This window comes from Phascolarctos cinereus, unplaced genomic scaffold (assembly GCF_003287225.1).
Source record: "Phascolarctos cinereus isolate Bilbo 61053 unplaced genomic scaffold, phaCin_HiC Scaffold_4;HRSCAF=312, whole genome shotgun sequence".
In the NCBI taxonomy this organism is placed as follows: domain Eukaryota; kingdom Metazoa; phylum Chordata; class Mammalia; order Diprotodontia; family Phascolarctidae; genus Phascolarctos; species Phascolarctos cinereus.
Window position 1 is genome coordinate 563,135,009 of NW_027555847.1, and position 22,932 is coordinate 563,157,940.

At 39.1% G+C, this 22,932-nt stretch overlaps 1 protein-coding gene across 4 annotated transcripts in view; it reads left to right on the forward strand.

The window, feature by feature from the left end:
- NEDD9 (neural precursor cell expressed, developmentally down-regulated 9) overlaps positions 1-22,932 on the forward strand; it is a 232,541-nt gene that overhangs the window by 165,353 nt on the left and 44,256 nt on the right. For 2 of the 4 annotated variants that reach the window (XM_021009863.2, XM_021009865.2), the window contains exon 1: positions 9,916-10,108. The exons of the other annotated variants lie outside the window; for them this stretch is intronic. In XM_021009863.2, the coding sequence (XP_020865522.1) occupies positions 10,097-10,108 (12 nt within the window). In that variant the 5' untranslated portion in view covers positions 9,916-10,096. Of the gene's footprint in view, positions 1-9,915; positions 10,109-22,932 lie in introns of those variants that run through there. 4 annotated transcript variants of the gene reach the window in all.

Below are 22,932 nucleotides of genomic sequence, written 5' to 3' on the forward strand. Positions count from 1 at the left end.
TATCTCCTAAACATTGAGTTTTAGCAAGTCTGATCTGGAAACCAGCAACATATAAGAGTAGAATCAAAACATCATTGCAAAAATCTATATAAGACTTTAGGGGAGATTGTCCTTTCACAGACTGTTGTTCAGTCATTTTGGTCACATGTGACTCTTTATGACCCCATTTGAAGATTTCTTGGTAAAGATACTGGAGTGGTTTGCCATTTCCTTCTTCAGCTCATTTTATAGATGAGGAAACTGAGGCAAACAGAATTAAGTGATTTGCCCAGGGTCACATAGCTAGTAAGTGTCCGAGGCTGGATTTGAACTCAGGAAGATGAGTCTTCCTGATTCCAAGCCCCGTACTCTATCTACCATGTCATCTACTTGCTCAGACTAGCCTTTACATATGTTTCCTTCTTCTCGCCTATTACGAAGAGTTGTGATGGGAGAGAGTGGAGATATAGGAATATACCTACTCAAACTTTCTCTCTTGGATGAGATAATTCACATGAAATATTTTTTAAAAAGCATTACATAAATGTCAATTGTCGCTATCATCACTATCATAATTATTATCAGCTTATCTATATGATAAGATCCTGCAAAACCAGAAATTCATTTGAGATTTTAAAATTCAAGAGTCCCAAAGTTCAAGCAATGTAAAAATAAACTAGGACTTTTGTCATTTTATTCAATATTCATAGGACGTTTACTCTGTGTGAGGCAATGTACAGAATATCCCCACAAGAAATCCTTCTCCCTTTGGCAATCTGCTTCACTCTCACAGGTTTAGCTCTCAGGTCATATTCTGTTAACTCCCAAGTGACATCTCTAGCCTTGATTAATCTCTTCTGAGCTACTGACCTCCCTCTTTAACTTTCTAAATGACATCTCTCCCCAAGCACCCTGTAAGCACTTCAGATTCAATATAAATCAAGCTTGTTTACTTCCCCCCCAAAAAAAAAGAAACTGCTTCACTTCTTTTGATGGCACCAAAAATTCACCCAACTCCCCATGTTTCTACATTGGTCTTTGTTTCTTCTCTTTACTTCACCTCTCATTAAAGTTACCAGATCTTGTCTATTAAATCTTAGCAATCTCTCTCGCATGGATCCCCTCTTCTCTATGTCCATAACCACCTACCTAGTGCAGACCCTCAATGGCTTGAGTCAGGGATGTTGCAATAATCTCCCAAAAGATCTTAGCGGTGCCATTTTTCTCACTTTTCTAAACAATCTTTCACATTACTTATAGGCAAATCTTCCTTCTACATCAATTTCCTCATGTTACTCCTCTGCTTATAACCTTTTAGTGGCTCCCTATATCCTGGTGAATAAATTTCATTCTTTTGCTTGACATACAAGATTCTCTCCTCTATGGCGCCACCACGCCTTTCAAACTTTCTTCTATACTACTTTTCTCCATATATACCATTCCAGTCAAATTGGACTCTAACTGTACTTTTCTGCATCTGCAAGTGTTGAAATCAATGCCTGTTTTTCTTTCTCTCTCCCTCCCCACATCTACTGAATTTCTGGTTGTCCTTTAAAGTCCAACTAATTCCAGTAAGTATCTCTGATATCTCTCATTAATCAATAATGAATTTTATTCCCTCAGACTTCACATCATACTTTGTTTTTATCTCTTTAGGAATTTCTCATGCATTATGTCTCTTTGTGTACCTGCCATACTCCCCTCCCCCACAACTAGATTGTAAGCTTCACGAGGGCTCAGGGAGTTTAAGTTTTGTATCTCCCCTCTCCCATTCTTTATAACACAAACGGTGTATATATATATGTATATATATATATATGTGTGTGTGTGTGTGTGTGTGTGTGTGTATGTGTATGTGTGTGTATATGTATATATATATATATATATGTGTGTGTGTGTGTGTGTGTGTGTGTGTGTATGTGTGTGTGTGTATGTGTGTGTATATGTATATGTGTGCATATATATATATATATATATGTATGTGTGTATGTATATATGTATATACACACATACATATTTTGCAAGGCAATTTGGGTTAAGTGACTTGACCAGAGTCACACAGCTAGTAAGTGTTATGTGTCTGAGGCCAAATTTGAACTCAGGTCCTCCTGACTCCAGGGCCAGTGCTCTATTCACTGTGCCACCTAGCTGCTCCTGGTTAAAAATATTTTAAGAATCAAACTGAGCCTCTAACTCAGGTGGGAAAAGGCTTTTAGTAAGGAGTAAATATTGTCTTCATTCAATAGCCAATGATCATGGTAGATTATCCTGGCCTTTATGTGTACATTTGGTCAAAAATTTCTACTTATAGAATAGCCTCCCATCATAGTTTCATGTGGGCAGCTATGTGGCACAATGGATAGAGTACCGGGCCTGAAGCAGGAAGACTCATCTTCTTGAGTTCAAATGTGGCCTCAGATACCTACTAGCTCTGTGACCCTGGGCAAGTAAATCAACCCATTTGCCTCAGTTTCCTCATCTGTAAAATGAGCTGGAGAAGGAAATGGCAAACCACTCTGGTTTCTTTGCCAAGAAAACCCCAAATGGGGTCACAAAGAGTCTGACACAACTAAAAAACAACAAAATAGTTTCATGTAACAAGTTCTTTATTTAGATAAGCTAAAGCATGGAAGAAAAGGAAGTAGAAGTTACCCACGAGAAGATGTTCATCCTCTTTTAGCATGAAGTTCCTGTTTAAATTGCACCTTGGACCTTTTTCCATATGGAATAGGTATAGGACCAGATCTGTGATTCCATTGGCATAGGGAACTTCCAGATGTGGAAATCTCCAAAACTTTTGCCTAGAGCACCATAAGGTTAAGTGACTTGCCCAGGGCTACTTGGTCTGTGTCAGAGGCAGGGCTTAAACCAAGATTTTCTTGATTTTAATGCTGGTTCTCCATCAATGATACATCGCTGCTTGTCTTTCCTATCCGAGTCAGTAAAAATCCTGAAATGTAAAACTCTGTCCCTCTACATATTCATAGCAATCATCAAACTAGCCAGTTATACAAAGCACAGAAATCTAAAGGCAGCTGGGCTTGGAACCAGGAAGACTTGTGTTCAAATCTTGCCTCAGATACTTGCCAGCTGTGTAAGCCTCCACAGGTCCCTTACTCTCTCTGAGATTCAGTTTCCTCACTTGGAAAATGAAGGAGACTATATGGCTTTTAAGGTGACTTCCAGCTCTGAATCTTTGATCCTATAAAAGCTGCTCCAGACTTTTTTTCCTATTGAACAAACTTTTTTTTTTAACACTTATCATTTAAGTAAGAGAATATCCAAAAGGTCATCACTGAGGCTTCAAGCTACCTTCATGATAAACATTTTAACTATAATTTAAGAGAACTTAGTTATCAAGTAAATTTATTTTTTTGTTTTTTGGCTCAGAAAACAGAGACCAAATTTTGCAAATTTGTGCTTTTGTGAAAATGAAATATGTAAATATCATATGAAATAATAAAAACATCAACAATTATAGCAACTTCCAAAAGCTTAGTCAAGGTCTTACTCATAGCCATTGCACGGGCAGTATTCTAGTCTTTCTTTTTTCCAGTAACAGATCACTATTCCAGGATCACATATACACAAAAACTGCCTTTAAAGGCAGATCTCATTTCTGACAGTCATGGTGTATCAAGGAAATATGGGACCATGGTGAGGGCAAAGCCCTAAGTTTTAGAATTTCACCCTGGGGAGGTTTAAAAGCTGCCTCAGAAGAAGTTATCAAATCATGGAGGGAAAAAGGGAAGGGGCTCAAGAAGCATTAGCATAGCACATTCCTTAAGTCTGGCTTAATTTAAAGGGGGAAGTGCAAATCTGGACATCTCATGAAACCTTGCTAATACTGGAACCCACAGTGTGCATATACTATATAGCAAAAATAGGTCTAAAGAAAGCAAACATTTGTAGAGGGAAAGTGATGTGGTTAAAGGGCTGGACTTGGAGTCAGGAAGACCTGGGTTCAGATCCTGCCTCTGATTTTCATTAGTTGTATGACCACAGGCAAGTCTCTTGCCCCTGTGAGCCTCAGTTTCCTCACATAAAACAAAATAGGGTATTACATGAGGAATTTGGATTTGATGTCCTCTGAGGTCCCTTCAATTAATCAATAAGCACTTATTAAGTGCCTACAATGTGCCAGGCACTGTGCTAAGCACTGGGGATACAAAAAGAGGCAAAAGATAGTCCCTGCCCTCAAAGAGCTTACAATCTAGTAGGGGAGACAATACTCAAACAGATATAGAAAGGAAGCATTATACAGGATATGTAGGAGATGATTAGCCAAGGGAAGGCACTAGAATTAAAAGTAGCTGAGGAAGGCTTCCTTACAGAAGGAATTTTAGTTGGGACTTAAGGGAAGCCAAGGAGAGCCTTTAAAGCAAGGGGCACAGGCAGAAAAAATGCCTGGAACCAAGAAATGGAAAGTGCTTATGATCCCTAGTTAGGGCAGGAAGACAAGAGCTTTGGAATGCTTGTGTATTCAGTTTGAAATTTAATAGGGATAAACGTAGAGTCTTACACTTGGGTTCAAAAAAGTAACTTCACAAGTACAAGATGGGGGAAGGTATGGTTAAATGGCATTGGTTTGAAAAAGATCTGGGGATTTTTTTTAGTCAATCAATATTTATTAAGCCTCTCCTAGGTGCCAGGCACTGTGCTAAGAGCTAGGAATACAAAGAAAGGCAAAATTCAGTTCGTACTGTCAAGGAGCTCATAACCTAATGGGAGAGACAACATGCAAATAAGTATGTACAGACAATATGTGTGAAGGACAAATTAGAGGCAATCAAGAGGAAAGGCATTAGAATGAAGGAGAAGAATTAGGAAAGACTTTTTGTAGAAGGGTGGGATTTTAGCTAGGAATTGAAGGAAGCCAAGGAAGAAGACAGGAAGCAGAGATGAAGAAGAAAAGCATTCCAGACATGGGGGACAGCCAGTGAAAATTAGTAAATTGCAACCTCAATGTGAGTCATCCATGTGACATGGCGGCCAAAAAAGCTAATGTGATCTTGGCTGCATTAAAACAGACATTGCTTCTAGGAACACGGAGGTCATAGTTCCATTATACTTTGCCTTGGTCAGACCACATCTGGAATATTGTGTTCAGGAAATAGCACCACTGTTTAGGAAAGACATTAATGAGTTAGAGAACAACCAGAATGGTGAAAGATCTCAAATCTATACCATGTGAAGATCAGTGGAAGGAAATGGAGATGTTTAGCCTAGAGGAGAGATCACTCAGGGGCACATGATAGCTGTCTTCAAGTATTTGAAAGGTTGTCATGTAAAGGAGGCATTAGATTTATTCTTTTTTGCCCCTAAGCACAGAAAAGATATGAATGGAAGCTGGAAAGTCATAGGCTCTAAGTCAGGGGAAACTTGCTACAAAATATTTGCCTAAAAACCCTGGAGCCCACTCTCCTACAAGTATTCACAGAGTATATGGTAGTATATCATCATGGACCTCTTTGACAATTATCAAATTATTAAAATTATTAAATTAATTAAAGGGAATGCTAAATTTTAGTTAGAAATTATTGAAAATAAAGTTGTGATTTTTTCTATCCTATTTTATGGTTCTTCCTGAAATTTATCCATAAATTCCTTGGAGGTCTCCGGATACTGGGTTTAAAATTTCTGGTCTAGGGAAAGAGTAGGCTTAACCTTAAGAGTATGATAGTAGTAAGGTGCATATGTAGAGGATATTTGTGCCAAAGGGCAAATTCACAACTCTAGGTTAGTGGAAGTCCTTTCTTGAAATTATAGCTATTATAATTCTTTTCTGGTCTAGGTCACTATCTTTCTGCATCTATCTGCCCTCAGTATGTCTCTCTCTGGTCCCAGTTGGATGTGTTGTTTCTCCATTTACATGGTCATTATGAGTAGGAAGAGTATAACATTCCCTTTGGGCTCACTTTGACCTCTCCCCATCATGCTTTCTTCTGGAATAGGGGCAAAGGTTTGCTTCTTCTAGATGCTCCTAAGTGTGGAAGCCCCTGAAGCCTGGCTACTTTGCTGTTGGATTAACTTAGGAAATTCTTCTGTTATTTAAAACCTCCAGGGGCATGATCAGCTTATTTAATTAGCCAATCACACTAGTCCCTTATTGACCAATCAAAGAGATGCATGCCTTATAAAGGAGCTGGGGATATAAACCAAATAAACTAAACATTTCACATCAAAACCTTATACTTATTGCATTACATTAATTGAAGTAGTGGTGTAGAGCCCCATCCCTTAGAGTCAAATGCAATCTTCTTCTATTTGACATTTAAAGTCCTTCACAATCTGTATTAAATTTTTCTTGACCGATTTCATATATTGAACCGGACGTGCTTAGCATTGAGAGAAGATTTGGTGGTTGGAGGTGAGGAGAGGGTAGACAAAGAGAGCTATCTTTAAATATTTGAAGGGTAGTTTCATAAGAAGGATTTGGAGTTGTCTGGCTTGGCCCCAGGGAGGAGAAATGAGGGGGAAATGACTGGAAGTGGAAGACAGGCAGATTTGGGATCACCGTAAGGAATAAGTTCCTAACACTTAGAACTTTATAAAAAAAAAAGGGGGGGGATGGGGAGGTAATGGGTTCCCTCTCACTGAAAGTGCCCAATAGAAGATGAGTTGGTGATATTGTAGAAGGCAATAGATAAACTGAGATCCCTGCTAACTTGTGATTCCATGGATTGAGCTCTAGGTAGAAATTGAAAGAAATAGGACAAAGTACCCTTTGGCAACTAGGAATAAGGTCAAGCATCTTCTTAAGACAAAGTGTATCAGAATATAATAACAGCTCACAACCCTATAGGATCTTAAGATTTACAAAGTGCTTTCTAATCAATTGCCCTAAAAGATAGATAGTACAAATAAAATTACTCTATTTTTCATGTAAGGAAATTGAAGCTCAGAGAAGTCGTGACAGCCATATGGCTAGAAAATAGGGAGGCAACTGATTCAGTGGCAATAGTATCAGCTCTGAGGTATTAGGGCCTGGGTTCAAATCCTACCCCCTAATGATTACTATCTGTTTGACCTTGGGCTAGTCACCTAACCTCCTTGGTTCTTAATTTACTTATTTGTAAAATGAAGAATTTCAACAAGATGGCCTCTCGATTCCCATACAGCTTGATTCTGGGAAGTATGAGTCAGAACTTGAATCCAGGTGCTCCTATTAAGCATTTGGTGCTAATATGCCTCTGTATGCCAGATACCCCTCAGGAAAAAAAAAATCAAGAAATATTGTAATCTCTTTCTGAGTTAAAATTTTTTTAATCAACAAAACTCTGCCTTCTCTTGCTCACACCTCCCTTTTCTCCCCTTCTCCATATAGAAAGAAAGAATAACAAAGCCCCTGTAACAAAGATGTATAGTCAAGCAAAAGAAATTCCCACAATGGTAATGTCCAAATAAAATGTCTCAATTTGTACCCTGAGTCCATCACCTCTCTGTCAAAAGTAATTAGCATGTTTCACCACTGAGGAAATCATTCTCCCTGGTCATTGCATCAGTTAATGCAATTGATCTTCAACCTTTCAGTTGTTATTCTTTAAATAGCATTTGTTTGTTTGTTTTGGGGGGAGTATACATTTTTCTCCTGGTTCTACTCACTTTACTCTGTATCAGTACACACAAGTCTTCCCAGGTTTCTCTGAAACTATCTCTTTCACTGTTCCTTACAATGTAATACCTTAAGGTAATACCTAATACAATGTTATACTTTACAAAGTATTCCTTCGTATTCATATAGAAGGGCTGTAATCTTCCAAAGTAATAATCAAATACTTGGTTTCCTTTTTATGTGAAATCAAACAGAACACTTTACTGTTCAGGAAACCTGGAGAGCCCTCCTGTATGCTCATCTCTAAGACTTACCTTAGAGATGAAAAGGCCAAAAACTGATTATTCTTTCTAATGGAGATAGACACCAAAAATAATTTCCTGCTTATTGTCTTAGTTAACTCTCAGAATGGAAGGGCTAACTGGTAGTGAGTGCCCTGAACTACAAAATGTTATGTGTGTAATTTCTTGTGAAGCAAAAGCAAAACAAAACAAAAAACTTCGTAAAATCATTTGGGCCCATTTCCCCTGCAAGTTCTGATAGGAAAAAACAGGATCAGGAGGAGGCCAAAGCAGCCCAACTATTACACTAGCACAGGGCAGAGCTGAGGCTATAAAGTGGAAGCCTAGTAATGCCTGGCGGTGAACTATTTCCAGGGAATCATTGCTGCATTAAACTGTGAAACTGGGGTTCCACCCCGAATCTGGAAACAGCTTTTCAAGGACTGCTACTCTCTTGCCCTTTTTGCTTACATCATTAAAGGCAGAGTTTTAATCCATCTGGGACTTGGAAAATACTGATTTCAATCCAACTCGGTCAGGAAAAAAAATAAAGGCTGATTTTCCATCCAAGTCATGTAGTCTAGTTGGAGTCCATCCCACTCATGGATACTTATTGTCTGGATCCACCAAACCCTATTCTTGAGGCCCAGTGAAAAGGAGCAAACAGGACAGTAAGATGCTGCTTCGGCTTTCTTTTATCTCTCCTCCTTTTCTCCCTTTAGATTAATGCTGAAGAGGACTAAGTCTGTCCACTGATGGGAATCTTGCCTCACAGAAATCATGAAATCAATTCCAGTGTTTTGTGTTTCCCCTAGGCAGAGTGAGTAACTAGGTGACTCAAAATGTTTAATTAATGAATATTCAATAAAGGACATCATCAAGAATACATCCTACTTGAAAAGGAGATGCGTATCCCTTATAGAAAATGAGTGACAACAACCATAACATAGGTAAATCCTAAGTGCTACATTGGTATCCTTGGGATGTTCAAAGAGCCACCGGAAAGCCCTCAACTCATAGTGCAAGATGCTTATGGAGGATTTATGGAAAGATTTGGCTATGGATCACACAGAATGAGAAAGATGCAGGGGGATCTGTTCCCATGGAGGGATGAGGTCACCATGCCATCTAAGTACCTAAATGTGTGTAATGCAATATCTTGTATAACACTCTTTACATCACTGAAATCTCACACTCAAAGTGTCTCATCAAAGGATTGGCATTTTTGTTCTTCCTACAAAGGATTGATGGGTTAATGGGTCATCTTCAACCTGAAAGCAAGAAGACACAGTGTTCAAAAGCGGGAGATATAAATGGGCAGCCATCAAAAGAACCAATCTAGTGGAGGAAAGACATGTATAGGGAATGTTCAGGCCAGTATCAACAGAGAGGTAAAATCTAACCTAAGAACCTGTCTTTCTCCTAACTAAGCAGAGTCAGGAAAGGTCACTGAATGTGCGTGAATGCCCAACCAAGTCAGGCACTCATGAGAATTCAGGAAAGTTCTGCTGTTTTTGCCATTAGGATTTGTGTCAGGGGCTTGCTGTAGTCTGATGCTGGGAGTACTTTGAACATTGAAAAGAACAAAAAAAGCAAACAACTCCCCCCACCCCCCGCAAAAAAAAAAGAGATATCAGCAGGGGTGGTTAGTAAAAAAGGGGACTTGGAGACAGAAAACCTTTTGTTCCTAGAGTTCGTTTCATGTCGAGATTGCGAGGTGAATGGCTTTGAAATGAAGCGGGTGTATGAAGGAGTTGCTAGGTCACAGGAAGCAGGACTGTCAGAACTTGCTTTGTGGGGCAGATTTCTTTTAAAATTGAGTTAATCTGAAAAAGAATTTACTCTCTTTTTTCCCTTGTGGATTTCTTTTTTTGGGGGGGAATGAAATTTGGAAGGTTATTTTCTCCCCTTTTTCCCACCCCTTTTCTGAGTTAAAAAAGTCTCATTGCATCAAATTTTCTTTGTCAAGCTTTTTAGAAGTTAAGAGGTGGGGGCTGGCATCAGTTTTACCTTGTCCCGCTGAATCTCTCCCCTCTAGCCAATGAGGGGACGGTATGCAAATGAGTTCAGTAGTCAGCCTGCCTCAATCAAAACAATAAGCTCAGATACATTGGAAACTCAGTAGTGCTGAGAAGTCGGCAGATTCAAGCTGACAAACCAGCCTCAATTTTGGGACTACTCTCATTTTGATTTAACCCAGCACTCCATGGAGAGGCAGATCCTTGAGCCTTCAATGCAGTCTCACTAGTTCCAGAAAGCGACTGAATATACTGCTGCAGAAATGAAGTACAAGGTAAAAGAATCCGTCTTTTTGCAGATTTCTTGCTAAGCTTGTTGGTTTTCGTGTGCCTGCGGCATTTCTACTCTGCCTTCTAAAGTACCCTCGGTTGGGGATGTGAGTAGCTTGAGTTGGAATACCCCTGGCTACTTTTATCTGAGAAGCTCTGTCAAAAATCTGGAGCGGTTCAAAGACCCTCGGGGACCAGTCTTCTCTGAAAGTTGTTGGAGGAAATGACTTGCCAGAAGGTTTCTTTCTGAGCCAATTTAAAAGCAGCGGGTAAAGATACATAATATTATCTGTGACTTGAAAAAGAGGAGGCATTAGCTAAAGTCTAATCGACTTTTTCCCCTTGAAGCTTCTGGGGCTCTGGAAAGGTGTATCTCCGAAGGAGAATCAGAGCGGCTAGATCTCGAAACTGCCTTCCCCTGGGGATTTGTTTCAGGTTCTTAAAGTGGCTTGCTTTTAGGTGGAGAAAGCAGTGTGCCATCTGTGTTTCAGTAAGAGATACCAAAACCCCAGGCACCTTGACTGGGTTGTTGATGAAGCATTTTGAGATTCCCTTCTCCGCCCCCTACCCCTGGTCTTGTGGCAAAAATCTGGGTGCCTCAAATTCTTTTTCTGAAATGATGACCTGAAAGCATGCTCAGGTGTATTTCTTTTGCCTGAAAATTCAAAGCAGAAGCTTTTCTTTTTGGTCCCTTGCAAGGAGGGTTATTGTTCCAGCAGTTCTGCCTCTGCACTGATTCTTGGCAAAAGAAGGATGGAACGTGTTGAGTCTCTCCAATTTTATTGTATTCATTGGTGTTAGAGAATGAGCGTGCAAACCTTACCCAACGTGAAGAGCAGTTATACTGGGGGAGGGGGGGAGGGGAGAGTGGGGGGAAATCAGCACACCTTGTACTTGACTCTGTTTACCTGAGAATTGAGTGTAAATTCTTTGAATCATGAATGTTCATATTCCAGATGATAGAGCAATGGGAACACTCTTTAGCGCTTTAAAGCTTTGGAATTTAAAAAAAAAGTTACTCTTTAAGATGAGTTAAGATAAGTAGAGTCATAGAATCGGCTGATACTTTTTCATTGGAACTTTGTATTTACTGATTGACATTCAGGATTGTACTTGCTTGAGAAGTCTTTCCTACTTTCCCCTATAATTTAAATTGCTTCTTAGCCTAGGTTTCTGACTGCAGTGTGTGAATAATCTGTTTTAACTAATATCTGCTAGCAATAGGAATCAGTTATGGCTATACAGTGGGTCACTTTTTGATAGTCTGCACTAACGGGGAAAAACTAGTGCAAAATAGCTAATAATCTCTGGATCATTTTTACTTTAAATGCACTGAAAGGCATACACTTAGAGAATCACGGTACAGGAAGGGCTTCACCTATTCCAAACCCCTCATTTTGCAGATAGGGAAGCAAGCCCAGAAGGACTTGCTCTCTAGTAATCAGCAAAGCACAAACTTGAACACAGTTCTTTTGACTCCAAATCCAGAACTCTTACCAGTCCTCTATGTCTTGTCAGAAATTTAAGCTTCATGTTTCTTTCTGTCTAGGTCAACAAGCAGTATTTAAATTCATTTCTGTATTCCATCTTCCAGTTAATAGCATTGTTTTATGTCGCCAAAAGAAACTCTTCCCTGCCCACAGAAATGTTGTACAATGAGATGAGTATTTCCCTTTTAATAAAATTATAGTTCACCACACCAGGATAGAATTGTTGGGTTGATTTTCTCTTGTTAGGGAAATAAGCAATTCCTGAGCTGTATTGCTTCCTTAAATAATTTACAGAATCAATGAATCAATTAAAAAATGTAGTAAGGGCCTACTATGTGCCAGACATTAGGCAAAGAATGGAAAGATCCTGAGGGGGGAAGAGCTTCTATTCTGAAAGGAGAGATAAGTCTGTATGAAAATACATATAGTGTAAATATAAAGTTAATAAATACAGATGTACATTGGGCTACATTTGTCTGAGGCTATGCAAGAACCTTGCTCTGAGAAAGAAAAATTATTTCATAATCATATGTACATTATTTACCAGTGGTGGATTTTAACATTAAAATCTTTAAGCAAGGACCAAAATTACTTTCAAATCTCTGACTGCCTTACACTTGCTTTACTTTTATGGGAGATGAGGTATAAATAAGTCATCTCTGTGGGCAATTACCATTTGACATCATGGAGAAAACCTTACCATTGCTTATATTTTACTTCTGGCCCACAATCAGAATGATAGCAGACTTTAGTGTTACAAAGTGTTTTACATACAGAGACTTTGATTTTGCATTAGGGACCTGAGTTCCAATTCCAGATCTGCTACCCACTTGGTGACTTAGCAAATCACAGCCTCTTTGAGTTTCAGTTTATTTGTACATGAGGGTGTCATAATTAGAGGTCTCTCTAAGCTCTAAATCTGATGAGCTTGTGATTCTTAGATGCAATCCTGTGAGGTATAGAGGGTAAGTTTTATCATTTCCATTTTACATGCCAGGAAAGTGAGGACCAGAGAGGTTAATTAAGGTTAAGTCATTAGTGACAGAATCAGGATTTGAACTCTGCTCTTCTGATTCCAAGTCATTGGATTTCTGTGTTCTGTTCACTACACTACTGTGGCTCCCTAGTGGAACACCTCAATGATAATAAATCTAATCCCTCTGTGATTCCTTTCAAACTTCTCACACCAAAAAGAAAAAAAAAAGAAAAGGGAGAAAAAAAAGTCTTCACAGTGGGATATGACCCTATGTTATGGGAACCCATCAAGTATTATGAATATGAAACGAAACGCTATTTGGATGAAAAATTTCCCTTCTTTGTACTTTCCATTTGCCTCCTATAGTTAGAAGTGGTGAGTTTTGTTTGAGGAGCTGATTATGTAACTAGGTTGAATAGAGTACTAGACAAAGGGACAAGAAGAAAATACTGTATTGAAAGAGTCAAGTTTGTAGCTTGACTGGTGTATTTACTTCTCCCAGACAGTTTAAATTACCTTACTTAAAAGTATTCATGCAGGACAAATACCCATTGGCTACGCAAAATGGTATGTATATTTGGCAGTTATTGGGTTAACTTTATTGGCATATGCTGTCAGACCAGATAATTACTTAATTGTAAACTCCTAGAATCAATAGTGATGTAACTGACTCTATACACAGCCCCACTTGACATTTACAAATTTAAGCCCAGATAGGACCTTTAAAAATGCTCTGATAATTCAGGACCCATAGCAGATGTAGGGGTTTAATTATTCCATATTGTCTGCAATAGAGATCTTATTAACTAGACACTAGCCAAATGCCACTTCACTAGGATCAAAGAATACGCAAACATAACCTTAAGCTGATTTTCATTTTTATAGCAGTGCTGAGAACAGTGGTTTAGGAACTAATTTCTTAGCATAAATTGCTGTGTAGGCATACACACAGACAATTTTTCATTTGTATCCTTATTCTTTTGTGAAAAGACAATAGCCATTGTTTTCATCTGTGTCCAGTTTCTTTTAGAGCTAGTCCATTATTTGGCTCTAGGGATAGCAAATTTGGGGGTCCCAATTCCTTAATAGTTTTCTACATGTTCCCAGGTCTATGCTGAGAATTCATTAATTTGGATGTAGTACTTCGTTGACTTATTTTCCTCACACCTGCCTAGAGAAAAATTTCCATCTGGTGAGCTAGCAGACAGGGAGACAGTTGGTCCTGGTATATCCAGGAAACTGACTTGAGTAAGTATATGTACAGCTGTATTTGACCAGGAGTCTGAGACTTCTTCCTCTATCAGAAGGCCTTCCTTCAACTTTGTGAGCACTCAATAAGTGGTATTTGGCTGACTTCTAAGACCTGCTCTGCCCTTGACTTTGTCTGTGACCTTGCTGATTTTCTGGACTTCTTTGTGTCTCCAGTCCTCAAACTCTGCTGGTTTATTTCTGCCATACAAGGATTTTTTAAAAGAAATTTATCCCTGTAAATCATACGAGCATGGAAAAAAAAGGCACACAGTCAACTAGGTGATTGAGAAATGCTACAACCTGAAATTCTTACAGAGAATCTTGCAAGGACCAGCCATAGACCAACCAGCAAACACTTTTAATTAAGATTTGGCACCACGAAAATTGCTTGAGGGGTCTTTGAGGCACTTCCTGTGTGTGGAATATGTAAATTTGATAAGAAAGAATGAAGAAGGATGTCTTTGCTGTAGTCTGTATTGATGATTAAACTGCTATTCAGTCCCAATATGCTCTCTGGTATTTTATTTAGGATAAGACTTTAGATTTTTCCATCCTCTGTAAAGGGTCTATTGCATGTACTCCAAATTCTCTTCAATGAGACCTTTAAAAGGACTGAAAGAGTGATCTTTTATTTTAAGAATCACCTTAAAATAAAAGCAGTGGCTATTTGCATAACATCATTATGGAAAATCATTAACATTTTGGGAGCTGAATTATTCAAGTGTCAGTGAACCAGAACACTTTCCTAGACACCAAGGTGATGTGCCCATACAACCCAGTTTAGCAGGCTGCACAGTGTGTAACATACCAAGGATTCCTTTAGCATCTTTTCATCGCTGGAATACACATCAGTCCTGTTCTCAGAATTCATCAGTGACTTCCTGTCTGCTTCACAGTCTTCTAAAGAAATCTGTCTCCTAACTCTTAAGATCCTTTGTTGTTTTTCTATCCCTCACCTCTAGCCCTTGCCCACCTCATCTTACATTTTTCATCCACTTTTCTATGGTCCTCAGACACCAGCTTCCTCATGGTTTCTCTCTCTCTCTCTCTCTCTCTCTCTCTCTCTCTCTCTCTCTCTCTCTCTCTCTCTCTCTCTCTCTTCTCTCTCTCTCTCTCTAGCGTGCGTGCGCGCGCGCGCGCGCACACACACACACACACACACACACACACACACACAAAATGAGCCCTTTAAGACGCAATCTTGTCTTATCCGGTTCCTTTTCATCTTCTATGGAGGAAGCTTACTCCCATCACTTGACCTTGCCCCTGTCGCTTTATGCCCGTATGACTGTCGAGGTCCAGTCACTTTCCAGAAGTAAAATCTCCCTTCTCATCCACTCCATAAAAATATCTCAACATTTGTTTCTCTGATTTCCTTATAGTCCCCAAACAGCCCTTTACTCTCTTCAACTCTCCTTGAATGTAACGACCACTCCCTTACTAATTAACTCCATCCAACCCAATCACTATCTAAATGATACCCTGTAACCTCTACTACGTGCTTGTCTGGGCTCGCCTGTTTGAAGCCAGCTTCTGTGAATGCAAGCAAAGCTATCCTGTATTTGCACGTAAAGGCAACCTAGCATGTGATGATAGCACTGAATCAAGGGCAGGTACAAAGGGCTAATATATTGTTTTGGTGTGACAGCAAGACTTGGGCACTCTGTGATATTGTGTTTATGGTTACATGAAGAAAACATTCACTTAGCACTGGTTATCCCAAGGGTGTGGACTTGTTGTTGTTGTTAAACACCTGTGATTTCATTGGTGTGACCCCCTCCAGTGATTCAGATGAATAACCTGGCTATAACTGACAGTCTTCTAGAGAGAGTTACTTAGGGCACTGAAAAGAGGAGTGACTTGACCTCAGTCACCAGTGTGTGTTAAAAGTAGGACTTGAAACTTTTATTGTCCTTAGGATCTTAGCTCTAGTGCTAGAAGAGACCTTTGGTTTTGATAGATTTAGTTCTATCTCCTCAATTTATAGATCAGTAAAGTCCAGGGAGGTTAATTACCTTGCCTAAGGCTCAGAGACAGGATATGAACCCAGGTACTCTGACTCTGGAGCTAGTGCTTTTACCTTGCTTTTTCTCCACCATGCCCTAGATTCTCTTAGATTTACTTACACTTTGGAGATCCAGTCTCAGATATGAAACCGAAGGATTTAAGTAGCCATCAGCTTCACACCGCTCCACTGGACTAATACAAAGTCACTTTAATGGGTTACTATAATCATCATCATCAATATCAAAGTATTTACTCCCTGGTCAAGCTCTATGCTGGGTAGGCATTGTGAAGGATACATTAACCCTGCCATTTTGGAGCCCAGAGTCTAGTTAGAAAAATAAGACAGATATAACTACAGTCAATTGATTCAATGCCAAAACTGCCAATTGCCATGTAAATTGTACAGTCCTACCTCTTAGAAAGGAGAGAAAGTTCACTAGAGTTTTGTTTTGTTTTGCTTTGGTTTTTTTACCCATTGAGGCAGAAGGGGGAGGGACGAGAGCAGGAGACAGTTTCGAGGGAAGTTCAGGGTAGACTACAGTCTTTATCCTATTTCAGCCAATTAGAGTGACGCAAATGTGAAGCATGAAGTCTTGGTTCTCGGTTATCTATTTTTAGATAATTTTCGGGGTTAGAGAGAAATCTAAACAAATTGGCTTGAGATGCCAGCCATTAGCACTGTGGCACCACTGTGCAAGTAACATATAGACTTAATTACCAGGACTGTTTGCCAAGACAAACAAAGCAGTGTCACTAGGACAAAATACTATATTTCCCAGCCTCAAATGCCCAAGAGGGAGCTGCCTGTCTCCTAGGTGACGAATGACTACAAAGCATTTGGCCACAGAAGGAGAAAAAAAGAGAATGTTTGTACTTTGCCAACCCCAAGCCTTCTATCTTGTTTACCCTGGACATTCCAGAAGCCTTCCCATGGTCATTAAGGTATAGAGAGGGTTCCTGAAAGGTGTGCACTTCTGTGGACTGCATTTCACAGGCCCGGAACCAAGCTGAGCAATCTCCCTGACCTGTCCTTAGGTGTCTCTGTTAATGGCCTCAGTCCCCAGCCCTCAGAAAGCATGCTTGCATTCTATAGGCATAGTTAGGAAACAGCCTGAGAGTGCTTCACTCTGGTGGTACAGTATAAGGAAGAGAGTTTAACCTCTGACCCTAGAAAACATAGTGATGGAGTAGATGAGAGAAGAAGAAAGAAAAGTATTTTCTTTTGGTTTGGGTTTTTTTTTTCTTTTAGGATTTCACAATCCGTAAGCTGAAGCAAATACTCATAGTCATATTGCAAAAGCAGGATTTCTCTGAAAATATCTGGGACTTCCAGGCTTTAGTTGTTACACAGTGTTTCTCATGTGGTATTTTGGTGGTTGTGCTTACCAGGAAGTCAAGAACCAGATCATTGCTTTAAAGAATGAACAAGTAAATATGTGTAGGATGCATAGATGATAAATGCCTCAGAAACTCCAGTAGGATCTAGTTTCCACTTGTGCTTTGACGTTGGTTTTTTCCACTAAGCTTAATCTTGATTTTTTTCCCACCTCTTCCTCTGCTGCTGTGGGTTCTCTCATGGCTGTGGGGTATAGTGGTCTTGGAGTCAAGAGACAGGAGTTTGAGTTCTGACTTTGACACTTGACTAGTTGTGTGATACTGACCAACCTATTTAATTCCCCTGAGCCTCAGTTTCCTTTTCTATAAAATGGGCACGATAATATTTACACTACCTCCCTCATGAGGCTGTTGTGAATCTTTATAAAACTCAAAGGACTATATAAATGTGAAATATTATTATTATCTCCATTTGAATTTATGGTACCCAGGAAGTACTGGTGGGGATATGATTTGAACTAATTCTCATCAATTCACAGTATAATACCTGTCAGTGGTTTGAATGCTGGCCATGACCCTATAATAGCTATGTGATCATGGGCTGGTCTTTTAACCAATATGAGCTTCCATTTCCCCATTTGTAGAATGGGGATAATAATAGTTGTTCCTCCTGACCCACAGGGTTATATTATGAAGAAAGCCCTTTACAAGCCTTTTAAAGGACACTATGGACATAGGTTATTCATTTCCCTAAAAATTCACTGATTTGTTTTGTTTTTACATTATAAGCATTTATAGATTATTCCCATTCCATGAGATATCTCTTATAACAAAGTGAAACAGTTAATAGTGACCTCATCTGAAAGTATACACAGCATTTCACATCTGTAGTGCGTACCCCTGCTTTTTTATTTTTTGAAAAAGTAACAAGTCTATTTTCTCTCCGGCCTACTTCCACCTACTTGGAAAAAAAGAAAAGAAAAACAAATTTCTTTTAATATATATATATATATATATATATATATATATATATATATCATGCAAAATAAATTCCCAAAATGGCTATACACAAAAATATATTTGTCTCATTCTGTACCCTAAATCCATCCCTTTTCTTTCATGAGTGGCATGTTTCATCATTGGGCCTTTGCAATCATGAATGGTCATTGTATTGACCATGGTTCTTACAGCTTTCAAAATTTTTTGTTTTTACAATGCCGTTGTTCTTGTATAAATTGTTTTCCTGGCTCTGTTCATTTCATTCTTCTTTAGTTTACCAAAGTCCTCAAAACTTCATTTTTATAATATTGATGTTACAATACATTATTCTTCTGGTCCTGCTAATTTCGCTCTGCATTGGTTCATGTAGGTCTTTCCATGTCTTTTTAAAATTATCTTTTTCCTCATTTCTTACAGCATAGTAGTATTCCATCACATTCGTATGCTACAATTTATTCAGCCATTTCTCAACTGATGGACTTTGCATTCATTTCCAGTTTTGGGGGTAGCCCAGTAATTTTATTTGAAATGGACTTGCATGCATGCCTTGGTAGTTGTTGCAGTAGTGTGAAAAATAATAGAATAATTGACAGGAAATAGAGGTTGTCTGTTATGTCCATAAAAGTTAACATCACAAATAAATTTTGGTTTGGTCAGTTTTAAGTTGATTAGCCTTTCCATGATCCATCACTTTGACAAAAGCACCTCCCACAAAATCAGTACAATAACAGAATTGTTCTCATCTATGTCAGAACTTTGGTGGGTCCAGTGGGACTGTGGATTTGTGGTCAAAGGCTATGAATTTAAATCTTGCCTCTAACATTTACTACCTTGGTACCCTTGGGTAAACTACTTAACCTCTCTGGGCTTTACTTTCCTCATAAGTAGAATGAAGGGGTTTGATTAACAAGAAGGACCCTCCAGATTTAAATCTCTTTCCCCACCTCTACACTGTGCCTGCCTCCATGCCTTGAAGTATTGTTGCCACTTCAGTCAAACTAGGGGATGAATGTGCCACCCGGGTCTCTTCCCTCTGCCCAGTAGCAGCATTTAGTGTAAAGCCTTCAGACTGAGACCTCCTTTATTTTCTATTGCCAGGAGCTGCATGGTAATGAGTTGGCATCCTAGCAGGTTCCTGAAGTACTCTACATCCAGAGTATGTTAGAGTAGCTCAAAAGAAATGTGAGATGCACAAATTTAGAGACATCTCCATTCCAAATGTTCGTAAGGACTATTTGTGCCCGACCTGTGGTAGAGCCTTCCAGAGTTATACATATATTAAAAGAAATTTATTAATTTTTTTTCAAGTAGGTGAGGATAGGTGGGAGAGAAAGTAGATTTGTTACTTTTTTAAAAAAAAATTAAAAAGCGAGGGTATCCACTACAAATATGAAATGCTAGTGATCTGATCAGCCACAATTGGACACACTGTATGTTGACCCCGACACAATGATGTCATTTTGGTCCTCTGAGTACGAAGGACACCAACCAGTCAGAGCGTTCTGTACCCAAGGGGACATATCAATGATCTTCCATAAAGCTGTTTTTCCTTTAATATGCTTGAATTGTCACTTCTGATTTGACAAGAAACAGGCCAGTGGAGCAGGCATAGAATGGCAGAGCTTAGAAGAGGTTTGGTTTTCACTTTCATCTGTAAAATGAGTGGGCTTCAATTAGATGATTTGTCAGATCCTTTCCAGGTGCACTTAGGTGATATATTCTGTTATGGTTCTTAATTATTTTCCAGTTCATTTCATTCATAGAGTTAACCTGGATTATCATTTCGCCAAAAGGGGAGGGGGTGGGGAGAAGAATGTAAACAACTCATCAGACCTCTTCCCCTAAATAGCCCCCATTCACTGTGAAGTTGGAATTTCTAGCCCTTGCGAATTCTCCCTAGACAATGAATCCTACAAAAGCCAAGGATGCCTTGGGAATAAATTGTAGCTCCCAATAAATGTCATCTTGCTCACTGGATAAAATCTGCATTTACGACACAGAGGCCTTCCCCAGTACTTATCTTTTTGTCCCAAAACCCACTGGCAACCTACCAAGATTTATACATGAGGAGTGTGTCTATGCTTAGTGCCCTTCCCTTTGTCATGATGCTTGTCATGACTTTTTTTCAAATTTAGTTGCAGACATCTAGGTCAAGTTAAAATGCCTTGGATCTCAATCAGCTTTCTGGTACTTTTCATTTGTAGATATACTTGATGGATGTTTTTGAATAGATTTGTCCTTGTAGGGATTGAGGTTGATTCTCCCTGTGAAGCTGATAAATGAATGTTATAGCTGAAGGTCACTAGAGAGATCTTTCAGGGCAAGGGAATCCTCTCACGGGTTTTAAAACTGGAAGGGACCTTAAGGGTCATTCCATCCAAAGTTCTTTCATACAAATGAGAAAATGGAAGACCAGAGAAAGCAAAGTGATTGGCCTAAGGTGGCAGATCTGGGAACAAGAGCCAGGTCTTGAATGCTAGTTGAACACATCTTCCCTTGCACTTTCCCTCCCACTTGTGCATGGTGCAATTCTTTATTGCCAAAATATCCATCTTTGGAAATAAGTTTCTACATGAAAAGATCTATTTGAAATACAAGAATTGTTTGGAACACCTGAAACCTCTAAGCAAGCATCAGGATTATATTTCAGTTTTTTTCTTTTGAAACTTGGAGTAGTAATTCTGTTCTTTATAGCCTGTGGCAGCAGCAGCATCAAGCCTCCTATCCTTACTAAGATCTTAATTACAGACGCAGCTTATTTCATTGCTGCAGGGAAAGAACTTGGTTGCTGTGAACCGCCTGTTTTGGTGTGGCAGGTGTAATCATGATGAGGTCATTTTATTTCAGGCCAAGGATTCTCATCTGTTTTCTTCTCCCTTTCTTTTTTGATGAGGAGTAGTTAAATTTATGAGCTCATAGGAGTACTGTAATAATGATTATGATTTCATTTTATAGGATTATAGATTTAGAGCTGGAAGGGACCTTAAAGTATAACCCTTTCATTTTAGAGATGAGGAGACTTAAGCCCAGAGTGGTTAAGTGACTTGCCCAAAGTCAGTCACACAGGTAGTGAGTAGTAATGCTAGGATTCAAAGCCCTGTCCTCCAACTCCCCTTCTCTTTCTCAATTCATTTCCACAAACATCTCTTAATCTCATACAGTGTAAATGTGCAGTGTTGGACCCTAAAGACTCAAAGATAAAATAGTATACAGTTGCTGCCCTCAAGGCATTTATAATCTGTTTATAAGCCCTTGGGAGGGAGAAGGACAAGTACCCAGGTCACTATAATGTAAGTTGCACAAATGTGTTGAGGTCAAAACAGAATGAATGGCCCGAGATTCAGGAAGAAAAGGTCACTTATGGATTTGGGGGAGGGGAATCAATTCAATAATCATTTATTAAGCACCTAGTGCTAGGAAGAGAGGGCAACATTGGAAAGGGAGTGTCTTGGAAGGCTTCAGGTTTTTAAAATCATTATTTTTCTAGGGGTGTGGGAAGTTGTAATAATAATAATTTAAAAAAAAGATCCATCAGAAGTCTTACCTTAGTGTTTCCACAATTAAGTTAAGCTGAAAGTGTCTGGACCTAACCAAAAAGATACTTCCTCTTCATATACTAAACCCCAACTAGTTCATGTGAATACCACAAAATACTAAGTAGTTGTTGTATCAGTTGAGATTATGGTTTTCTGGCCATGAAGGCAATACTTTGTTGCTACTTGTAGGTCTGTCAGTGGATTGGGTGCAACTATAGATGTAATATAAATTTAAGGCTGGCCCTTTAATAAAATGATGTAATTAAAATCATATTATATTGCTACATAATATCTTTGTATAAATATATGCACATGTGCAATCCTGCCCACACACCTAGTCTTTGAACAATTTCTTTTAGAAGTTTTATCCCATTTCTCCACCTACCTTCTTTCTCTCCTACTTTTGAGAAATGATGCTATATAAATAGGAGCCAGACCTTACTCCTTAGACACTGTAGCATTGCTGATAACTAGTAAATTTATTTACCTTCTCAGCCAAGCTTGTTATCCCCAAATGGGACCTTCATTTAGACTTGACAACTTAAGTAAGACAAGAGAAAGCAGGTTTCAGGAAAGAAGAGTTTGGCTCCATGTGAGGAAAAATGTCCTTATGATTAGAGCTGTCCAGGTAGTAAGTTCCTTGTCACTAGAAATGCTTAAGTGGGGGCTTTGACTGCATGTCCACAATATTGTGAAGAGATGACATCATGACCTCAAAGTTCCCATTCTAGCTAAACTAAATATAGATTATTCCTGCAAAGATAATCATTAAAATAAATGGTTTTTGAATTCTGAAAGGTCTGTAGTGACCTTAGAGTAGCAGCACTTAAACCTTAGACAATGGATGGATTGGGGGGAGGGGGGTCTCATCACGTTCAGGCCTCCATGTAAGAAGGTAAACTAGAAAGGGATCAGAAAATAGAATGACATGTCCCTTTATCCGTCTACCGTATTGGCTGTTACTGCTTACATGTGCTGATTTTTACTCATTTGCATAAAGCTAAAATATGCCTTGTTCTAGTGGATTATAGACTCCTTACTCCTCTCTAAATTAATCTAAGCTCTCTCACCAGAGGACCTCCAATGCTACTACCAGTGTAGTGTGCTACATGGTCTATCAAGATAGACAAATGGAAATGTTCCAATACCACCTAATAATGTTGGCTGTTTTGTACCTCTATAAAATTTACCTGTTTTCCAGGTGACTGAACCCTACTTCTTCACCACCATATGGT